At 46.5% G+C, this 21,476-nt stretch overlaps 2 protein-coding genes and 1 long non-coding RNA gene across 15 annotated transcripts in view; 2 read left to right on the top strand and 1 right to left on the bottom strand.

The window, feature by feature from the left end:
* Positions 1 to 2,276, top strand: part of MCF2L (MCF.2 cell line derived transforming sequence like) — a 280,436-nt gene extending 278,160 nt beyond the window's left edge. For all 10 annotated transcript variants that reach the window (XM_050947239.1, XM_050947250.1, XM_050947219.1 and 7 more), the window contains one exon: positions 112 to 2,276. In XM_050947239.1, coding sequence (XP_050803196.1) covers positions 112 to 191 — 80 coding nt within the window. In that variant the 3' untranslated portion in view covers positions 192 to 2,276. The remainder of the gene's footprint in view (positions 1 to 111) is intronic.
* A 4,740-nt stretch (positions 2,277 to 7,016) lies between these two features.
* On the top strand, positions 7,017 to 10,461 carry LOC127049610 (uncharacterized). The gene is made up of 2 exons (XM_050950676.1): positions 7,017 to 7,924; positions 9,861 to 10,461. The coding sequence occupies exons 1-2, from the start codon at positions 7,402 to 7,404 to the stop codon at positions 10,364 to 10,366; spliced, it is 1,029 nt and encodes a 342-aa protein (XP_050806633.1). The 5' UTR covers positions 7,017 to 7,401; the 3' UTR covers positions 10,367 to 10,461.
* LOC127050833 (uncharacterized) lies at positions 8,856 to 9,279 on the bottom strand. 4 transcript variants are annotated; one of them, XR_007774294.1, is made up of 3 exons: positions 9,243 to 9,279; positions 9,085 to 9,137; positions 8,856 to 8,928 (listed from the first exon to the last, which is right to left on the bottom strand). It is a non-coding gene; the product is annotated as an uncharacterized LOC127050833 (long non-coding RNA). The 4 variants fall into 4 exon arrangements; XR_007774296.1 differs by lacking the exon at positions 9,243 to 9,279 and adding an exon at positions 9,191 to 9,227; XR_007774293.1 differs by having other exon boundaries at positions 8,908 to 8,980.
* Positions 10,462 to 21,476: the final 11,015 nt, after the last annotated feature.

Raw genomic sequence — 21,476 nt, 5'->3', positions numbered from 1 at the left:
TTAATTGTAAATGTGGCAATGGTCAGTTTAGCTAAACATTTATATAGTACGCATTTTGAAAGAACAAAAGACATTTCATGTTTCTTGTGATTGTTTTCCCTCCTACTCCAGAATCAGGCACTGGATGCAGTACTTTGAGTTCATCATCAAGTTATAATGAAAGTTGCAATGCTGGCAGCACCAGCTTCTGAGACATCAAGGGCTAATGCTAACATTTCCCCAAGTCACCTGTGAACATCCAGCATCTTATGCAGACTTCTGAATGTTGGACTGAAATGGAGATCCAGCATATATGTGTTGCCTGTCTCATGTTTTAAATGGTGATTTACGGAGCCATCCCTAGGAAGAGCTCGGTGAAAAGTATGTGGAATCTGAGATTCTAAAGAAAAGTAAATGATCTGAAATGGGATCTTCTAGAAGCTTCTGATCTGAAGTCCGAATCTCAACATACGTTTTCCCATGGATATTGCCATCAGATTTCTACAGACTCACCATTTTACCACAACCAGAAGAAGAACAGGACAAGACAGGAATGTGTTCCTCTGTGGTAAATCCTATTGTAAAATAATGAAATAAAAATAATTGTATAATATAGAAATAAGGATAAGAAATCCGAGTTTACAGTTTACTCTCCCAAAAACCTTTCTGTAAGGATACTTCTGGGTTAATGCAGTATATGGAGTGTCTTTTACAATAACCAGGAATTAAATGTAGGTCCAGCCATTCTCTTGTCTTGAATTTTTAGCACTCTGCTTTCTGCAGTAAAATGCATCTTCACAGGCTATGGTGCGAAAGAAATGGACAGTTCACTGACCACAACAACATCAAAAGAAAAGACTATTTTATCTTTTCCAGCATTTTTACTGTGTCTAATGGCCATTTTTGAGGTATTTTGGCCTCTGAACCAAGTTCTTTACCAAGAATCACTGTGTTTACATAACATGGTAATTTAATAGCATGTTTGATACAAAATTATTTTTCATTACTAAGGTACACACTGAAACACAAAATGTTTGTATTACTTAAGTGATTTCTTAATAATTTGTAATACAATGTGGTTATCTTCAGCTCTAACAGTTAGAAGATGATTGCAGGCAAATGAAACTATGCTAGCTACACTATAATGCTGAAGATTTATTGTGAGAATTAGAAACCTGAACCTTTTAGCTAAGGATGTATGTTTGTAGATTTACTAAAAAGGATTAAAAAATTTAAACAATTGTGTATTTTTTTCTATAAAATGGGAGGGTGGGGGCAATAACTTTATTTTAAAAAAATCTGGACTGTGTTGCGGACAAATATTTTAAATCCTTTTTTAAAGGGAGGGAAATCATAAACATACAGTTTTTCAGAGTATAATGTAAATGCTGTAAATTATCACCTCAGATATTCTTTGCAGTTCAGCCTTACAAATGCAAACAGTGTATCAATTTTAAAAATGTTTTGCTTATACTGGAATATCATTTTTTCCTGGTCTCTGTACTGTATTAATTAAAATAATCTGGAGTGTTGAGGGCTTGATTTTCAGAAGCACTGAGCACAGTGAGCTTCTATTACAATCAGTGGGAGCTGCTGGTGCTCAGCACCTAGAAGTCTATCTTAATAGAAGAAATCTAGATTTTACACTTGATGATGTGAACAGCTAAAAGAGAAATGCCTCAAAGGAATGATCTTACTTGTCTAGTTTCCTGAAGGGATTCCTGACCCAGTTACAATCAAAATGCAGCTGGCTGTGGCCAGTGCATAAATGTGTGTATAAATACCATATATATGTATGTGTCTGTGTTTGTGTGTATATATAATGTAAAAGATGTATTTATAGTCTTCATGCTGCTGAAAATGTCACTTTACAATTCATAAATACTTAAGTTTCTTGCAATACTGCAGTATGAAGGCTGGTCAGGGTTTTTACTTTATGCATCATTTCCAAAAAAGGATTAATCTGTTCCTTCTTAAAGTATCTTAAACTGTGCTAGCCAGGACTGTTTAGCCTGATATGTGATAATGAAATAACAATGTGCAGAGATATCGGTTTGCCTTCTTTGTAAGTTATTTTGTAAATGATCTGTAATATAATTTACTTAAATATATTGCTCTCAAACAGTCCTATAATGAAACTGTCCTTTCAGCTGTCTCATTGCAGCATCCTTTCCATTATTTTTGTGATCTTATACACACCATTGCACTTTAATACAGCACATTTCACTGTTTCCTTTTCTACAGCTGTTGTAAATTATAAGTACAAAATCAGAGGTCTTTATTGGATGTATGAAAGTTTGATGAATAAATTTCAGCATTTCTTGCTGGATGTCCTCAATATGGAGGTGCTGTTTGCTTTATTGTCTCAAGGTGCTCGGACACGGTTGTGATATGTGTCATAAGACCATAAATACCTCAGTAGAGCTCAACAGGACTGTAATGGCTGGCTTCAAAAAACAGGTTAACACATTCTGAGTAGACCTCACAATTCTACCAGAATGAGCCTTTTGAAGGATAACTTTTGTGTGTCCAAACCATTCGCTCTCTTCATTTAATCCACCTCTCAGAATTCCATTCCCACTTCTCCCCTGGTTTGCTCTTCCAACTCTGTCAGTTTCACAGGGCTGGGGAGATGGGACCAGCCTGCTGATTGGATAATAAATTTAAGATGCTGCCAGGTTGGTTTGACAGTCGCCAGATTTCTTGGCTGCTTGTTGCAAATGTTTGTTTTGGTTCAATTTTGGGGCGTGGAAGGGGTGTCTTTCACAGATCTGGTTGAGCTCCCCCTGCTGGATACTCATCAGACTGGTATGAGAGGATCCAAATGCTGACTCCCACATGCCTTTACTTGCTAGGGCTGGACAGAGTTGAGATACTGTCCCTGGCTTTGGGCCTGTAGGCATGCACTCCAGGTGCAGGCCTTCTATTTGATGCTCTCGTGTCAGGGGGGGTACCCTGAAGCCTGATTGCCTAGTTCCTGAAATTAGTGTCATCTTCTCCTAGCTTCCCCCGCGTCTAGTGCGTATTGCCCAGGATCCCACCAAAGGTGTGAGCTTTTGGGTTTACAGTTTGCCTCTTCAGGGATACACAGTAGTGAAAACCTACAGATAGAGACAGCACAGGTTTGTAAAACTCTATTACTGTTTACTTAGTAGAATGGGAAATACACAGAGCTATACAAAATAACAAATATACCTAAATGCATTTCCCTGGCTCAGGTTTCTCACCACTCTGCGAAGTTCTTTGGACTTGGGGAGAGTCTCCTTCTCCACATGGGCAGAGCCAGATTCCATCTCCTGCACGTGGCTTCTCTTCATAATGTTGGTGTCCTCTCTCTCCTGTAACTAGCTCTTTCTAATCTTGGCTCATCCTGCACTTAGATCAGACCACCCCATTGCTATGAAAGCCTGCTTATCTCTTTCCCGAATGCTTCCTGTGTCTCCAAAACCCTTTTCCCTTTCTTCTTCCTGTGAGTCCTTTTTAAAGCCCTGCTTTGTCATCTTTGTATTGTTTGGGAATTTTCCACTCTGTCCACTTCATGCTCCCTGCAGACTAATTGCAAAAACTAGCTTCAGCCAATCTCCTTAGCATACCCATTTTTTAGTTAGTTCACGGTCGTTAATGATTCTCCATTGTCCCTGGTCTGGGAGGTACTGTACTGCAGCCCATGTCAGTAAATGGTGGATTCCACATCCACACACAGGCATTCCCAGATACAGCAATTTCATAACAACCAGAATTTGTAAGTTGTACATAGACAAATCCCCCAAATTGTCATGGGGGGGGGCACCACTGAGAAGTCTATCTTGAGGAAGGTGGAGGTCCCATGCCACCTCCTCCTTATGCCTGTCATGATAGCAGCCAAGGTAGAGGAGAGTGGTTACTAAACTCTAATTTACTGTATCTGAAGAAGAACATGCTTTAGTGCTCTAAGAGTTAATGGTATCTTCAGGGCACCCCACTGTGTCTAGGTATTGGAAGGCAGGAGGTGATTTCACACTAAATTGAGATATTCTAGGCTAGACCTGTGGCCAACCACTGCCATGTGTCAAAGTCAGGTTTAATTTCATGCCCTCTCTCCCCCATCACCACTGGATATGCTGCTGAGACAGCACTTCAATCCATTGGGTCAAAGAGCGTGTCTTGTGTACTCAATAGTGGCCTCTGTGTAGCCAATTAGAGAGCCCCAGTAATTGGCTCCAAGAGTCCAGTGCTCCTGAGCTACAAACTGGCAGCCACAACATGGGTTCTGCAACTTTAAAGAAACATGTTCCTAGGCCAGTTTTAGTCCAGTGGAATGTGAAAAAAATCATGTTTTTATACAGAACTTTGAATGATGACAGAGACAGCTATTTAACTCGTTTCCCACTGTAACACCATAGTTTCTTTTCATGTTTCCTGTATTCTAGATAACTGGCTCAAAGTAGAAGCACTCTCCTCTAGTGGGTGTACCAAGCTGGGTTTCCAGGGAAGACTTCAGGATGAGTTCATTGTACTGTGTAGAACTATATTCACTGAAATAAACTAACTTTTCAGATAATCTCCAATTCTTCAAAGACTACACTGGCTTCCAACCCTCTTCCAGGTGCTATCTAAGAGTTTTATTTTGAAATATGGTATAAAGTTCTATCTGGTATGCATCCTGGCTACCTGAGAACACTACCTCCCTCCATAAACATAGACATAAAAATCAAGATTAGATTTGTGCAGATCTGGAATTTGCTTCTCCCACTCACTGTAACAAAGCAGAGCTTGACCTTCAAGACTTGGTGACAATCCCATCTAAATACTGTACTACCTAAATGCAATCGATAGGATGCAATAGAAATACCTAAGATGTTGAAATAGCTCCATTTGTTCAGGCTTCCATCTGTGGGAGACAAGTGGGAGGTTGGTTCAAACTAAAGTTGAAATCCATTTATGTTGACGATAGTCCAGGGGTACGCAACCTATGGCACGGGTGCTGAAGGCGGTATGCAAGCTGATTTTTAGTGGCACTCACACTGCCTGGGACCTGGCCACCGGTCTGGGGAGCTCTGCATTTTAATTTAATTTTAAATGAAGCTTCTTAAACTTTTTAAAAACCTTATTTACTTTACATACAACAGTAGTTTAGTTATATATTATAAACTTATAGAAAGAGACCTTCTAAAAAACGTTAAAATGTATTACTGGCATGTGAAACCTTAAATTAGAGTGAATAAATGAAGACTTGGCACAGCACTTCTGAAAGGTTGCCGACCCCTGCGATAGTCAATATGTGCTTATTTAGCGTGTGACAGATGTCAATATTGTGGTTAAAAAAAAAAAAAAGGCCTTTTCTGGCAGGATAAGAGGACCAGGATGCTGTCTTGGGGATCCATAAACAGAGAATAGAAAGGCCATGTTATGGCTTCCAATGAAGAAGCAATTTTTGGAGCTGTTATAGCAGAGTGCTTGGTAAGTGATCTCTGTCCTTTACAAACAGCTTGAAAGGATAAGGGCCAGCTGCTGCATGAGACTAACCTCAGGCCTTTAGCCAGAGATATTAACTTCGCTCTATTTGTTTTTGTTCTAGGGAACTTTCAGAAACCCCCTTTTAATTCAATTTTTATCTAATTATTTTTAGAATTTATCACTGACCAGTCAATTTCAGAAAAAAAGTTAGGACCTTTCAGACCTTTTAAAATAATCTTATTACAGTGTTGCATGTGAAATTACATTTGGTTAGAAATAGGGACCAAGATACGCTGTTCACTTTATTCAGAAGGGTTATGTTTGACCTTTTTAAATGGCATCAAAATCTTTCAGTCACTTTTCACATGACTTTAATCGGCAGTAGTTGGAAATCTGGTCAAATAAATTGTTCTCTTAAGATTTCCGCCATCCTAAGATTTTGGCCTGATCCAAGCCAGAACTAAATGCATACATATGCCTAGATGTCTTCTCCAAAAAAAAACAAACAAGGTGGATTCAGAACAGAGCTCTGAATATGTGAAATTGGAATTCAAGGTTTGGCCAAAATTTTTATTCAATGTGTAGATCACTTCTGAGATGGGCTCAAACAAAATCCCAGATTTGAATGTCCCCTCCCCCAATTTTGGAGTGTTCAGCATCCAGATCTCTATTTTGCAGCGTGAGCCCACTTCTTACACAAATACTAGACCAGTTAAGTACTAACAGTAAAAGGGGGGGAGGATAGAAGGGAGAGACCCAGTACATGCAAGAAGTTCGGGTACCACCCACTAATACCCCTTTCATCAGGAGAGTCCTAATGTTATCTGTAAAATGTCTCTGAAAGGGCTGCCATTGAGTTAATTTAGCAACAAAGCATCTGCAGTGAGAGAAGCTAAAAGATTAACGACAGGACAGCTGCAAGGGGAAGTAGATTGTGTTTCAAAGCAGTTTAACAGCAAATGTTTTCTGGCAAAAAGAAGCTGTAATAAGATCAAGTTTTGTGGAGTTGTGACATTATCCAGGACAATGATGTCTCGCAGAAGGCGGCAGTGCGCCGGTGATACAGTTCAGCCCACTGTTAGTATAAATCTGAATGTCTGCCCTAAAGTCTCATACAGTGTTTGTTTCCAAAATTAATTTAACATTTGATGTTTACATATATTGGCTCTCTACTCTTTGGTTCTTTAAAAACAAGTAGCTAGCAACTCCTTTGTCCTCCTAACAAGATGGTGAGCATACACATGAGAGGGAAAAACTAAACCTAAAATAACAGATTTCAGTTCCAAGAAGCCAGAGTGAGTCTGTTTTACTAAAAAATGTCATTTTAATAGAACTGGAGCTAGATGCCAGTTTCTTTAGGCCACACTCCAGACTAAGAAAAATCCAGTGGCACAGTGAGCCAGGACCTGTTTTTGACTCCTGGCCAGTCCCTACAGTCCAGTGTGGGCGAGGCTGATACAGAGGAAGGAACCTCTGGTAAGTTTGCACTTTGCTTTGATATTGCAAGGGACACGTCTCTTCATTTACTCTTTTATAATCACGCTAGAAGAGGTAGTGAAATAACCAATAGAGGAAGAGTTACTATCTGCTTCTGGGCTTGTCTACATCAGAAAGTTGCAGCGCTGGTGAGGGAGTTACAGCGCTGCAACTTTGAAGGTGTACACATCTGCAGGGCATCACCAGCGCTGCAACTCCCTGTTTGCAGCGCTGGCCGTACTCCCGTTTTGTTTCAGGTGTAGAGGATCCAGCGCTGGTGATCCAGCGCTGGTAATGCAATGTAGACACTTACCAGCGCTTTTCTTGACCTCCGTGGAATAAGCAGGTATCCCAGCATACCTGAGGATACCTCTCTGGTAATCAAGAAAACTCCTCTGCCCTGTGCTCACCTGACCCCTCCTTTAAATGCCCCGGGAAATTTCAAAAATCACCTTCCTGTTTGCTCAGTCAGGCGTGGAGTGCAATTAATCAATCAATCATTCAGCGACCATGCCTCCACGCAACAAACGAGCCCCAGCATGGACCAATGCAGAGCTGCAGGATCTAATTAGTGTGTGGGGAGATGAGGCTGTTCAAACACAGCTGCGCTCCAGAAGGAGAAACTACGATACCTATGGTCAGATATCGCAGTCCATGCTGAGAAGGGGCCACGAACGGGACGCCTTGCAATGCAGAGTAAAAATTAAGGAGATGAGGAGTGCATACTGCAAAGCCCGTGAGGGAAACCGACGCTCAGGAGCAGCCCCCACAACCTGCAGGTTTTACAAGGAGCTGGATGCCATACTTGGGTGTGACCCCACCGTGAATCCTAGGAGCACAATGGAGAGTTCAGAGCAGGGAGAAGTGGGGGATGGTGTAGAGGATGAATACAGTGATGCTACTGGCGTTGAGGGGGACACCCCGGAGTCTCAGGACACAGGCAGCCAGGAGCTCTTCTCCAGCCCTGAGGAGACTAGCCAGTCACAGCAGCTGGAAGCGGACGTTGATGAGGAAGCTGAGGATCGTGCTCGTGGTAAGTAGATTGCAATGCTTTGTGATAGCAGGATTTTCGTTATGGCTGATTGCATGCATGCCTAAACGTGGAATAGCCCATTGATGTGGTCTATGACATCTGTGTAATCTGCCTGAGTAATCTCTTGAAAAGTTGCAGCTAGATCTTGGGCAATGTGCTTTAACAAGTTTATAGGTAGAGCCAGCGTGGTCCCTGTCCCGGTCAGGCTAACTCGTCCGATCCACTGTGCAGCGAGGGGTGGGGGGACCATGGCCGCACACAGGCGAGCTGCATAGGGGCCAGGGCGGTATCCGCATTCCTGTAGAAGACCCTCCCGCTCTTCCTTGGTAACACGCAGCAGTGATATGTCTGGCATTATGAAAGCCTGTGGATAGTTTAGGGATAATTGAGGGCAGGTAGCTAGAAGCACGGCTCCCCAGCGCAAGGCGGTCTGTTTCCTCTGCCCCAATCCACCCCCCCCTGCCCTTCCCAGCACGTAGGCATCCAGGCGGGGTGCTTCTTCCTCACCGATCCCCCCTTCCAAGCGTGAAACCTGCCCTGCGGTGTGCTCTTTCCTTCACCGATCCCCCCTTCCAAGCGTGAAACCTGCCCTGCGGTGTGCTCTTTCCTTCACCGATCCCCCCTTCCAAGCGTGAAACCTGCCCTGCGGTGTGCTCTTTCCTTCACCGATCCCCCCTTCCAAGCGGGAACCGTGTCCTGCGGTGTGCTGTGTCCGTCCCCCACCCCCCTTCCAAGCGTGAAACCTGCCCTGCGGTGTGCTCTGTCCATCCCCCACCCCCCTTCCAAGCGGGAAGCCTGCCCTGCGGTGTGCTCTTTCCTTCACCGATCCCCCCTTCCAAGCGGGAACCGTGTCCTGCGGTGTGCTGTGTCCGTCCCCCACCCCCCTTCCAAGCGGGAAGCCTGCCCTGCGGTGTGCTGTGTCCGTCCCCCACCCCCCTTCCAAGCGGGAAACCTGCCCTGCGGTGTGCTGTGTCCGTCCCCCACCCCCCTTCCAAGCGGGAAACCTGCCCTGCGGTGTGCTGTGTCCGTCCCCCACCCCCCTTCCAAGCGGGAAACCTGCCCTGCGGTGTGCTGTGTCCGTCCCCCACCCCCCTTCCAAGCGGGAACCGTGTCCTGCGGTGTGCTGTGTCCGTCCCCCACCCCCCTTCCAAGCGTGAAACCTGCCCTGCGGTGTGCTGTGTCCGTCCCCCACCCCCCCTTCCAAGCGGGAAGCCTGCCCTGCGGTGTGCTCTTTCCTTCACCGATCCCCCCTTCCAAGCGTGAAACCTGCCCTGCGGTGTGCTGTGTCCGTCCCCCACCCCCCTTCCAAGCGGGAAACCTGCCCTGCGGTGTGCTGTGTCCGTCCCCCACCCCCCTTCCAAGCGTGAAACCTGCCCTGCGGTGTGCTCTGTCCATCCCCCACCCCCCTTCCAAGCGGGAAGCCTGCCCTGCGGTGTGCTCTTTCCTTCACCGATCCCCCCTTCCAAGCGGGAACCGTGTCCTGCGGTGTGCTGTGTCCGTCCCCCACCCCCCTTCCAAGCGTGAAACCTGCCCTGCGGTGTGCTGTGTCCATCCCCCACCCCCCTTCCAAGCGGGAAGCCTGCCCTGCGGTGTGCTCTTTCCTTCACCGATCCCCCCTTCCAAGCGGGAACCGTGTCCTGCGGTGTGCTGTGTCCGTCCCCCACCCCCCTTCCAAGCGGGAACCGTGTCCTGCGGGGTGCTTTTTCCTCACCCGGCCCCCCTTCCGAGCAGGAACCAAGGCATCCCACTAACATGGGAGAATTTTAAGCAAAAGTACTCACCCCATTGCTAGACATGTCTTAGCTTTCTTGAACTCTACAGTGTTATGTGAGGTATGTGAGAGGGATGCTACCTACAGTTTCAAATGTCCTTCAAAAGTTGATAATAAACAATGATGCCCCTGTGTATTACATGTCTCTATCTCTATTTTTTCTAGGCAACTCGAGTAATGCAGCTGTGTCACCGGCCTCACGTAGATTGCAGAATTTGAGGCGCAATCCTAGGAAATCAAAAGAGGAGCTGATCAAGACCGTCCTGAACCACTACAACAGGGAAAGTAGGAAGACTGAGGAGTGGAGAAAAAGTGTACAGGAATGGAGGCTGACTGAAAGCAGGAGACAGGAATTGTCTGCCAAAAGAATAGCCAGGCAGATGATGAGACTCCTGTCTCGCCAAACCAAGTCTTTTGAGTCTCTTGTAGCCATGCAGGCAAATATATACCGTGCTAACCCACAGGCTTCCCAAAGCACTGTTCCTTGTCCCCCTGTGTATCCTCAAAATAGCTTTATGCAGCACCCAGTTCCTTATTATCATCAGCTGCCCCCAACACCTATAACATCACCTACTAACCAAGATATGTTTAATTCTTACCCAGTGCACTCCACCCCCATCATTATGCAGCAAAGTAATGGTGAGTTGCATCAGACGGTTACAATTGAGTAAAATAGGAAATAGTAAAACCTCTGAATGTACTGTGAACCACCCATACCCCCTTACCTGTTTTTTACTGTATGACAAATAAAAGGTTTTGGTTTGTATTTCTTTCCATATGTTTTATTGGTGACAGAAATGGTTAATTATACACAGCAAGGTAAAGCAAAGCACAACACATGCACCAAACATTACTGCTGGCTCTCAGCATCAAATTGCTCCCTTATAGCATCCCTAATCCTTGAAGCCCTTTCCTGGGCCTCCCTATTAGCCCTGCTCTCTGGCTGAGCAAACTCATTCTCCAAACGTCTAACCTCGGAGGTCCATTCCTCACTGAACCTTTCACCCTTCCCTTCACAAATATTATGGAGGGTGCAGCACGCGGATATAACTGCGGTAATGCTGCTTTCCATCAAATCTAGCTTCCCGAACAGACTGCGCCAGCGAGCTTTCAAACGGCCAAAAGCACGCTCCACAGTCATTCTACAGCGGCTCAACCTGTAGTTGAAACGCTCCTTGCTCCTGTCAAGCTTCCCAGTATATGGTTTCATGAGCCATGGCATTAATGGGTAAGCGGGGTCTCCCAGAATCACGATGGGCATTTCCACGTCCCCTACTGTTATATTGTGATCTGGGAAAAAGGTCCCGGCCCTAAGCCTCCTGAACAGGGCACTGTTCCTAAATATGCGTGCATCGTGCACCTTTCCAGGCCATCCAGAGTAAATGTCAGTGAAATGCCCACGGTGATCCACAAGCGCTTGCAGAACCACAGAGAAGTACCCCTTGCGATTAATATACTCCGATGCCAGGTGGGGTGGAGAGATAATAGGAATATGCGTCCCATCTACTGCCCCTCCACAGTTAGGGAAGCCCATTTCTGCAAAGCCATCTAAAATGTCCTGCACGTTACCAAGAGTCACGGTTCTTCTTGTCAGTGTTCGATTAATGGCCCTGCAAACTTGCATCAGCACCATTCCAACGGTGGACTTTCCCACTCCGAACTGGTTCGCCACAGATCGGAAACAGTCTGGAGTTGCCAGCTTCCAGACTGCAATAGCCACCCGCTTCTCCACAGAAAGGGCATCTCTAAATCTCGTGTTCATGCGCCGCAGGTTGGGGGCGAGATCATCACAAAGTCCCATGAAAGTGGCTTTCCTCATACGAAAGTTCTGCAGCCACTGCTCGTCATCCCATGATTGCAGGACGATGTGATCCCACCACTCAGTGCTGGTTTCCCGAGCCCAAACGCGCCGGTCCACGGAGCAGAGCACGTCTGTTATTGCCACTAGCATTGTACTGTCTGCATATTGATGCGATTCAGTACCATCGTCCGACTCCTCAATGTCAGTCACACGCACATTTAGCAGCCTAAGGATTAGATCCACAGTAAGGCGAGATGTGCTGGCAATATTCATTAGTAAGGTATTCAGTACCTGAGGATCCATTCTTGAAAGATAATGCAGAAAAACCGCTTTAGAGTCACAATGCTGCCACAGTGCTCCGCATGTGTACCAAAGCAACGCTGGCCGTTGGAACAGGAACAGGAAGCAGAAGGACAATCACACTTCCTTCCCCTTCCCACAAGCCCCAGCGCCGCTGTGGGACGAGGTGCCCTGTGGGATAGCCGCCCACAATGCATCACTCCCAACAGCGCTGCAGTGTGGCCACATCTAACAGCACTTGCAGCGCTGCTAGCAGTAAGTGTGGACACTCTGCAGCGCTGGCCCTATACAGCTGTACTAATACAGCTATAACAACCAGCGCTGCAAAGTTTTAGATGTAGACATGGCCTCTCACTTCCCTTTACAGTTAGGCAGAGGAGACCCTGCAGAACAGTTTATGTGCACTGGGATGTCCAGTGAATCTTCCATCAAGATTGCAAGGAAACTTTTCCTGGAGGTAGTCTGCAATCTTCTGCCAAAGGTTTCCAGGGAGGGCTGCCCTATTTCTTCTGCCATGGTAGGACACTTTTCCCACACCAGTCAGCAATTACTTCAACAGGCACCGATGCAGCACACAGACTAACAGCACACAGACCTGGTCTGCAGCAGGATGCATGCACGAGCAGTTCTCTTTCAGCCTCCGTTACCCCCAGGGGTGAGACATCAGCTAAAATCACCACCACCTGTGGAAAACAGTGCCAGTATTCCGTTCAGTGGCCCTATCCACATGTATTTATGCCCGTGAGGTATCACCCCACTTTATTGTCCCCACTCACTCCCTTACTTACCATAGCTGGAACTGCCACCATGCTCTATGAATCCCAAGGAGAAATGTGAATGCAGTGCTTTGAACTTGTGCGCATCAAGGGGAGTGAGTTCAGTATAGCAAGTTTCCATTTATCTGGTGAATACACTCACAATAGGACCTCTGTGCATCTTTGCAGCTGGAAACGTGTCCTTGAGGGTCTCTCCATCTACATCAGTGGAGCAGCTCAGCCAGATGAGGAGAAGGAAGAGGAGGAAGGATGACATGTTCCAAGAGATCCCGCAAGCCTCTGGTACTTCAGATACCAAATACAGGGCTTAGAGGATCACCCTTACAGACAGCATGGATGGGGATTGAGCAGAGAGGAGAAAGGCACAGGAAAAGGAGAGAGATGTGCAGCAGGAGATGCTAGCACTTCTCAAGTGGCAGACAGAAATGCTGAAGACTCTTGTTGACCTTCAGATTCAACAATCCCATGCTTGCATCCCTCTACAGCCCATCAAGAACTGCATTCTGGGACCTCCGTATACACCCCTGCCACACATTCTACCAGCCACCTGGGGCCGCTGCACTATCCCTATCACTCCATTGCAGGGGAGAATACGGGCAATCGCAGCCGCACATACACTGACCTGTGAGAGACAAGGCTAATCTGCGTGTTTGTGAAATGGAAATGAGTGTTCTTTCCCTTTCAAAGGTTCTTTTCCCTGTATTTTATAAAGTTTCATTCAGTTATAAATGTCTGGATTTGGAATAAAAGTCTATTTATGGAAACTTAAGTCATCTATATTAGGTCACAACATATGCTTGCTTGGGCTGCAATCATTCACAGATAATAGCAATGGGCGCATTTGCAATATTATTACTACATACAACACTCATCACAAAGTTCATACTGGGGTGCAAGGTGGTCTGGTGGCAAAATAGGGATATGCGTGCCATCTATTGCCCCACCATAATCTGGGAACCCCATGGCTGCAAAATCAGAAAACTCACATGACTGGAGTACTGTCATGGATAGATATAAACTGTTCAGGAAGGACAGATGAGGGAGAAAAGGTGGAGGAGTTGCATTGTATGTAAGAGCAGTATGATCGTTCAGAGCTCCAGTATAAAACAGGAGAAAAGCCTGTTGAGAGTCTTCGGGTTAAGTTTAGAGGCGAGAGCAACAAGATGTTGTGGTGAGCGTCTGCTGTAGACCAAGAGCCCAGGAGGATGAGGTAGACAAGGCTTTCTTTGGGCAGCTAACAGAAGTTCCTAGATTACAGGCCCTGGTTTTCAATGGGGGACTTCAGTCATCCTATCGTCTGCTGGGAGAGCAATACAGCAGTGCACAGATAATCCAGGAAGTTTTTGGAGAGCGTTTGGAACAGCTTTCTGGTGCAAGTGCTGGCAGAACTAACTAGGGGCTCTGGTCCTCCTGACCTGCTGCTTATAAACAGGAAAGAATTGGTTGGGGAAGAAGAAGTGGGTGGCAACCTGGGCAGCAGTGACCATGAGATGGTCGAGTTCAGGATCCTGACAAAAGGAAGAAAGGAGAGCAGCAGAATATGAACCCTGGACGTCAGAAAAGCAGACTTTGACTCCCTCAGGGAACTGATGGGCAGGATCCCTTGGGAGGCTAATATGAGGGGGAAAGGAGTCCAGCAGAGCTGGCTGTATTTTAAAGAAGCCTTATTGAGAGTGCAGGAACAAACCATCTCGATTTGCAGAAAGAATAGCAAATATGGCAGGCGACCAGCTTGCCTTAACAGAAATTTGCAATGAGCTTAAACAAAAAAAGGAAGATTACAAGAAGTGGAAACTTGGACAGATGACTAAGGAAGAGTATAAAAATACTGCTTGAGCATGCAGGGGTGTAATCAGAAAGGCCAAAGCACAATTGGAGTTGCAGATAGCAAGGAATGTTAAGGGCACTAAGAAGGGTTTCTACAGGTACGTTAGCAACAAGAAGGTGGTCCGGGAAAGTGTGGGACCCTTACTGAATGCAGGAGGCAACCTAGTGATAGATGATGTGGAAAAAGCTGAAGTACTCAATGCTGCTTTTGCCTCAGTCTTCACAGACAAAGTCAGCTCCCAGACTGCTGCACTAGGCAGCACAGTATGGGGAAGAGGTGAGCAGCCCTCAGTGGTGAAAGAACAGGTTAAAGACTATTTAGAAAAGCTGGACATGCACAAGTCCATGGGGCTGGATGCAGTGCATCTGAGGGTGCTGAGGGAGTTGGCTGTTGAGATTTCAGAGCCATTGGTCATTATCTTTGAAAACTCATGCCGTCGGGGAAGGTCCCAGATGATAGGAAAAAGGCAAATATAGTGCCCATCTTTAAAAAAGGGAAGGAGGAGAATCTGGAGAACTTCAGACGGGTCAGCCTCACCTCAGGGCCTAGAAAAATCATGGAGCAGGTCCTCAAGGAATCCATTTTGAAGCACTTTGAGGAGAGGAAGGTGATCAGGGACAGTCAAATGTATTCACCAAGGGAAAATCACGCCTGACCAACCTGATTGCCTTCTATAATGAGATAAATGACTCTGTGGATATGAGGAAAGTGGTGAACATAATATACCTTGACTTCAGCAAAGCTTTTGATACAGTCTCCCACAATTTTCTTGCCAGCAAGTTAAAGTAATATGGATTGGATGAATGGACTATAATGTGGATAGAAAGCTGGCTAGATTGTCGGGCTCAATAGGTAGTGATCAATGGGGTGATGTCTAGTTTGCAGCAGTGTACCCCAAGTGGAGTGCCCTAACGGTTGGTCCTGGGGTCGGCTTTGTTCAACATCTTTATTAATGATCTGGATGATGGTATGGATTGCACCCTCAGCAAGTTTGCAGATGACACTAAGCTGGGGGAGTGGTAGATATGCTGGAGGGTAGGAATAGGGTCCAGAGTGACCTAGACAAATTGGAGGATTGGGCCAAAAGAAATCTGACAAGGTTCCACAAGGACAAGCGCAGAGTCCTGTACTTAGGATGGAAGAATCCCATGCACTGCTACAGGCTGAGGACTGACTGGCTAAGCAGCAGTTCTGCAGAAAAGGACCTGAGGATTAAAGTGGGCAAGAAGCTGGATATGAGTCAACAGTGTGCCCTTGTTGCCAAGAAGGCTAACAGCATATTGGGATGTATTAGTAGGAGCATTGTCAGCAAATCAAGGGAAGTGATTATTCCCCTCTGTTCGGCACTGGTGAGGCCACATCTGGACAATTGCATCCAGTTTTGGGCCCCCCACTACAGAAAGGGCAGTGCCCTAACCTCTGTCTTATCTAGTTAAATGGTCACAGGTCACCCTGCATGCCACAGTGACCTACGAGGATGGCTGGGAGATCTCAGTGGTCATGGGAAAGAAATGCTCATGATAATCCACTGGGCAGTCAATGGCATGGTCCATTGGTCTGTGCAGTGGGACTAGTGTAACAAGTGTTTATGTGAAAAGCTATGTGATACCCGGCTTTAACTGTATTGAGCCATTGAATAACCCTGCCTGTCTCAGTCCCTATGGCATTCTCAGACTTTGGTCCATAGATATGTCCCTAGGCTGGGTGCTGGCTAGCCATGACATTAGCTCACCCTACCTAATTCTGTCTATTGAACTGCAGTATCCTTCTGTAGCTCCCCAGTCTGAGGTAAATCAAAAGCTATTCACTCTCCTCAAATCCACTCTGGCTCAAGCACTGACTTACCTTGCAGCACTAATTCCTCCCTATCTGACTTTGGCTGCCATCTGGATCATTCATCTGCAGTTTCCAAACCTGATAATGGGCTCTGCCAATGGTTGCACTTACTCAAGGGCTTTGTAAAAGTCACGGGGGGCTTTCCGTTTCAAAGCTGGCACAGCTCAGAATGGGTTTCATAAATACCATTTTGCTGAGCTGTCTTAAAGCAGAATTGAAGGTGAAACCATGTATTTAATAGGAATGCTGACCGGTGCTCCTATCAATTGTCAGATGGATATAAATATGATCAGCAGGAATGTTCTAAAATCAGGGGCGGCTCTAGGCATTTTGCTCCCCCAAGCACAGCAGGCTGGCAGGCTGCCTTCGGCAGCTTGCCTGCGGAGGGTCCGCTGGTCCTGTGGCTTCAGCGGACCTCCCTCAGTCCGAAGCCGCAGGACTAGCGGACCCTCCGCAGGCAAGCCGCCGAAAGCAGCCTGCCTGCCGCCCTCACGGCGACCAGCAGATTGCCCCCCATTGCTTGCCGCCCCAAGCACGCGCTAGGCATGCTGGTGCCTGGAGCCGCCCCGTCTAAAATACTAGTTTCTTTACATGTATTTTAAGTTATCTGACCTGTTTAGAAGGGACAATTTTTGACTGGCCTTCAGTTGAAGGTATGGGCTACATTTAAGTGGACTGCTCTAATGGGTGCTAAATAGCTAGCCAAATTCTGCCCTCAAATAGGTGGATGTTTTTAAAGAATTTATTTTACAGATCTAATATAAAGAGGTGCCATTCTCCTCGGTTGTCCTGTGCTGCTCTATTAGTGTACGGCTCCAGCAGTAGCCTGCTGGGAGTCATTAGTCTGGTCTGGTATGCCTCACTACTGTTGTCACTGATTCCATGCTTGTTGATAACTTCCTCTGCAGTCTCATTGGTTGTTTCTCAGAGTGTAGTTCTACTGTAAAAAGCATGGCTCTCTAAAATGGCAGGTAGGGTTCCATGCTGTTTCTGTCTCAATGATCCTAGATCAAATGTTCAAGCTACCTGGCCTGACAGTGCAACCAGAGCTCTGAAAGTCAAGCTGGGTTTTCTGGTGTGTGCATCCCCACCAATAATGGCTTGTACTCTGCTGAGCTGGTGAAGGCTGATGTGTGGTGGTGGGAGGAATAGGCAATGAAAGAGCGTCTCAGACTTTATTTAAAATAAATAAAGCAAAGTTGCCATTTTCAAACCTGGATGCCCACAGTGAGGTGTCTAAGTCCATATTTAGGCAGCTAAATAGAACTGGTCTTATTTTTAAACCTGATCAGTTCTCAGTCAATTTCTCTTTGATTTCAGTGGGAGCTGGATTTGCTCTGCACCTTTGAATACCAGGCCCACTTACATTTAGGCATCCAAATACTTATTTAGGCACCTAGCCAAAGGAGACGTGCCCATTTCAAGAAGCTGGAGGGATTCCATCACAAACTAGCCATCTAGCCCATGACCAGGGAATAGCTGCTTCCACCAACACCATCCTGCCCACAGCCAGCCACCCTAGAGCCAACTCGCCTTGTCACCACTTCTTTACTGTGAGGAGCAGATGCCAGATAAAGGAGCCACCTCGTGGTACACCTGTGAGTTACTGGGGTAAGGAAACATGTGGGGCCCAAGAATTGATGTATTTGGGAAGGACATTATAGAATTATGGGATATTTCTTGAGGGGAGAGTGTTAAACTGATGGATTGGGGTGCGGTGGGGTGGGGTGAGGGGAGACACCAAGGTTTTACCCAGAAAATGTCTTGTACTGTTGATTGAGATGGGAAGTTTTTCGAGAGAGCCCATTGTTTAAATGTTGGTAGCACATTACTATCCTTTTAGTAATAAAAAGAACATCTGCAAGCCAAGTCCTAGCCTCAGTCACACCTGTGCAAACCCAGCAGGGAGGGAACCACGGGCAGAATTTGGTTCTGCAGTTGGAACAACAGGCACATTGACCCATGAGCCAGAACAGAATCACTCTTCCACAACTGAACTATCACTAAAGTCAGTCAATCAGACTCAGACAATGCACAGTGAGATTAATAATTAGTTTATAATTAACTAATAAGGTGCCTTTTTTAGGTCATGCTTCACTTGAGGTCGCTCAGTAAGGTTTGTACTACTGTTTACCTGTACATTTATTCACCTACCCATTCAAGCCTGCTAGCACACAATTAGCTGAAAATGCTTGGGCACGTCATGGCTACCTTTATGTAAAACAAAAAACTCCACATGAAATAGCGATGGATGCACACTGACCTGACAGCTGAAACAAACTTTTGTCCTTAACTGCGGGAATTATTTTCTTCCAAGACTACACATTTAAATGAATGTTGATATACATAAATGTACTAAAAGCTTTGTGTGTAACAGACCCACCTGCAGCAAAAAAAGAAGAGTGATTTCTGCAAAGAGCAGGGTAAAAAATGGTGTGAAAAACAGCTTCTTGTTCTCTCTCTTACACCTCTGTAAAAACAAAATTAAGTCAACAAATCAATGGAATTATTATGGATTTAAATCAGTGTAACTGGAACCAGAATCTGATCTTGATTATCTGCTCTTTAAGAATGATTTATATAATCGAGTTAGAACCTTGAAACAATTTCAGAGGCAGGAACTTCTTTATCCACAATGCAGTGCAGCTGAATGATCAGACCTCTGGAGTCTTAAAGTGATGGGATGGAGTCACATATGAAAAACAGACTACACTTTGCTGGGTAGAAACATAGGACTGGAAAGGACCTACTCGATCATCAAGGCAACTTCTCAGGCAACGCTGTCACATAATTCCCATGTGTGGATGTGAGACCAAAAACAGGACATGAGGAGAATGCTAAACTCTTCAGTTTCCTTAGCTTGTAGTCTGGAGGAAGACAGATCATTGGCCACACGCTACATGAAGTCCCTAGTATAACGAGGCACATGTAGCTCTTCTGTCAGCAACAAGGGGCAGGTTCCGTATCAAGGGGTTCCACTTAACATTACCAAACAGAACCATCTTGAGCCCTCAACCCAGAAATCTGGAAAAACTAAACATCACCCTGCCTGCATCTGCGAGGCAGTACTCACCTCCCGAACCCTGATGCAAGCACCATGGCTCTGTATAACCAAAGAAAATGTTTATTAAAAGGAGAAGGAACACAGTACTAATTTGGAAAAACACTGCAACAGTGATTCAAAAGTAAGAAAACACCTACCCCTCAGTATCTTGGGGCAGCAGTCCTGTGCCTCAGTTTCCCACCTTGCTCTGTGAAAGTCTCTGGACTAATGTCCCTTTAACATACCACACTCCTTTTGCCCTCTGCTGCCCCCCTCTCAGAGTTGGTTGTCTGAGTCAGTGAAGTCCCAGAATCCAGTGGAGTGTTCAAGTAGGATCATCTTCTGCCTTGGGGTGGTAGTCAAGCGATGTCTCCACAGCAGCTTGCTGCTGCTACCTCCTGCCACTGCCCACCTGTGTCACTTCCACCGGTTCTTAGTGAGTTCAACTCTTTGTGATGTCTTTGGCTAGTGAGGAACCTCACAGCTGTTGCATCCTCTTCATTGCCTTTCTCTGTAACGCCATCCCCTGTAGTCATTCCACCAGCCTCCAGGTGTTGCTGGAGCATCAGGAATATCCATTTACATTGATAATTTGAAGGGTTTAACTAGAGAGGCTGTAGCCAGTTTGACATTGATTATATATTTGAACCAAATGACCAGGGCCGGCTTTAGGCCGATTCAGCTGATTCCCTGGAAGCGGGCCCCGCGCCTTAAGCGCCTTTTAAATTTTTTTACTTACCCCGGCTGCGGTCTGCTCCGGGGTCTTCCATGGCCCCGCTCCCCTGACCAAAGCGCCAGCGGGAGCGCGGCTGCCCCACAGCCCGGCTCTCCCAGCTGGAGCCCCGACCAGAGCGCGGCAAGCCCCACGGCCCCGCTCTCCCGGCTGGAGCCTCGGCTGGAGCAGGGCAAGCTGCCCTGCAGTCCCTGCTGGCGCCCCGGCCGGAGCGCAGCAAGCCGCCCTGCAACCCCGCTCTCCTGGCTGGAGCCCCGGCCGGAGCGCAGCAAGCCGCCCCGCGGCCCCGGCTGGAGCCCCGGCCAGAGCGCCGCAAGCCGCCCCGTGGCCCCGCTCTCTTGGCTGGAGCTCTGGGCCCTTTAAATAGCCTCCAAAGCCCTGGGATAGCTGGGAGCTGCGGGGGCTATTTAAAGGGCCGGGGCTCCAGCTGCCTCTGCCACTCTGTCCTTTAAATAGCCACCAGAGGCCCCCCCCCCGCCGCCGCCATGTATTTTCCAGGGCTCCCATGGCTATTTAAAAGGTCCGGGGAGGGTAGAAGCAGAGGAGCCCCAGGCCCTTTAAATAACCCCCGGAGCCCTGGGATAGCGGGAGCCTTGGGGGCTATTTAAAGGGCAGGGGCTCCAGCTGCCTCTACTGCACCCCCTGCCCTGCCCACACCAGCCCTGCCCCCCTGTTATAAACAGATAGCTAAGGGTTAATGTTCTTTACCTGGAAAGGAGTAACCTGAAACACCTGACCAGAGGACCAATCAGGAAACAAGACTTTTTCAAATCTGGGTGGAGGGAAGTTTGTGTGTGAGTTCTTTGTTCTTTGTCTTGTGTCTGTCCCTCTCGGCTATGGGAAGGATTTTTCTGTCTCCTACTTTTCTAATCTTCTGTTTCCCAGTTGTAAGTACAAAAGATAAGATAGTGATTTATATGGTTTTTATTTTGTATTTACATGTGTGTAGTTGCTGGAGTGGTTTGAATTGTGTTCTTTTGAATAAGGCTGTTTATTCATATTTCTTTTAAGCAATTGACCCTGTATTTGTCACCTTAATACAGAGAGACCATTTTTATGTATTTTTCTTTCTTTTTACATAAAGCTTTTTTTTTTAAGACCTGTTGGAGTTTTTCTTTAGTGGGGAACTCCAGGGGATTGAGTTTGTAGCTCACCAGGGAATTGGTGGGAGGAAGAAGTCAGGGGGACATCTGTGTGTGTAGATTTACTAGCCTGACTTTGCATTCCCTCTGGGTGAAGGAGGGGGGTGGGGGGGGAGTTTGGCTCTCTCTTGGTACTTCTGTTTTCCAGGACTGGAAATGGGGAGGGTGGAGTCCCTCTGTTTAGATTCACGGAGCTTGCTTTGTATATCTCTCCAGGAACCCAGGGAGGGAACACCTGGAAAGGAGGAGGGGGAAGGGAAATGGTTTATTCCCCTTTGTTGTGAGACTCAAGGAATTTGGGTCTTGGGGTCCCCAGGGAAGG

This window comes from Gopherus flavomarginatus, chromosome 1, assembly GCF_025201925.1.
Source record: "Gopherus flavomarginatus isolate rGopFla2 chromosome 1, rGopFla2.mat.asm, whole genome shotgun sequence".
Classification (NCBI taxonomy): Eukaryota; Metazoa; Chordata; order Testudines; family Testudinidae; genus Gopherus; species Gopherus flavomarginatus.
Note: the sequence above shows the minus strand (reverse complement) of the source record. Positions and strands in the feature narration are given on the sequence as shown.

Bases quoted from the DNA above. Each gene is read 5' to 3' on its own strand.
- LOC127049610 (XM_050950676.1), top strand. From the start codon at position 7,402: ATGCCTCCACGCAACAAACGAGCCCCAGCATGGACCAATGCAGAGCTG. The intron at 7,925-9,860 runs GTAAGTAGATTG...TATTTTTTCTAG, and splicing joins AGCTGAGGATCGTGCTCGTG to GCAACTCGAGTAATGCAGCT.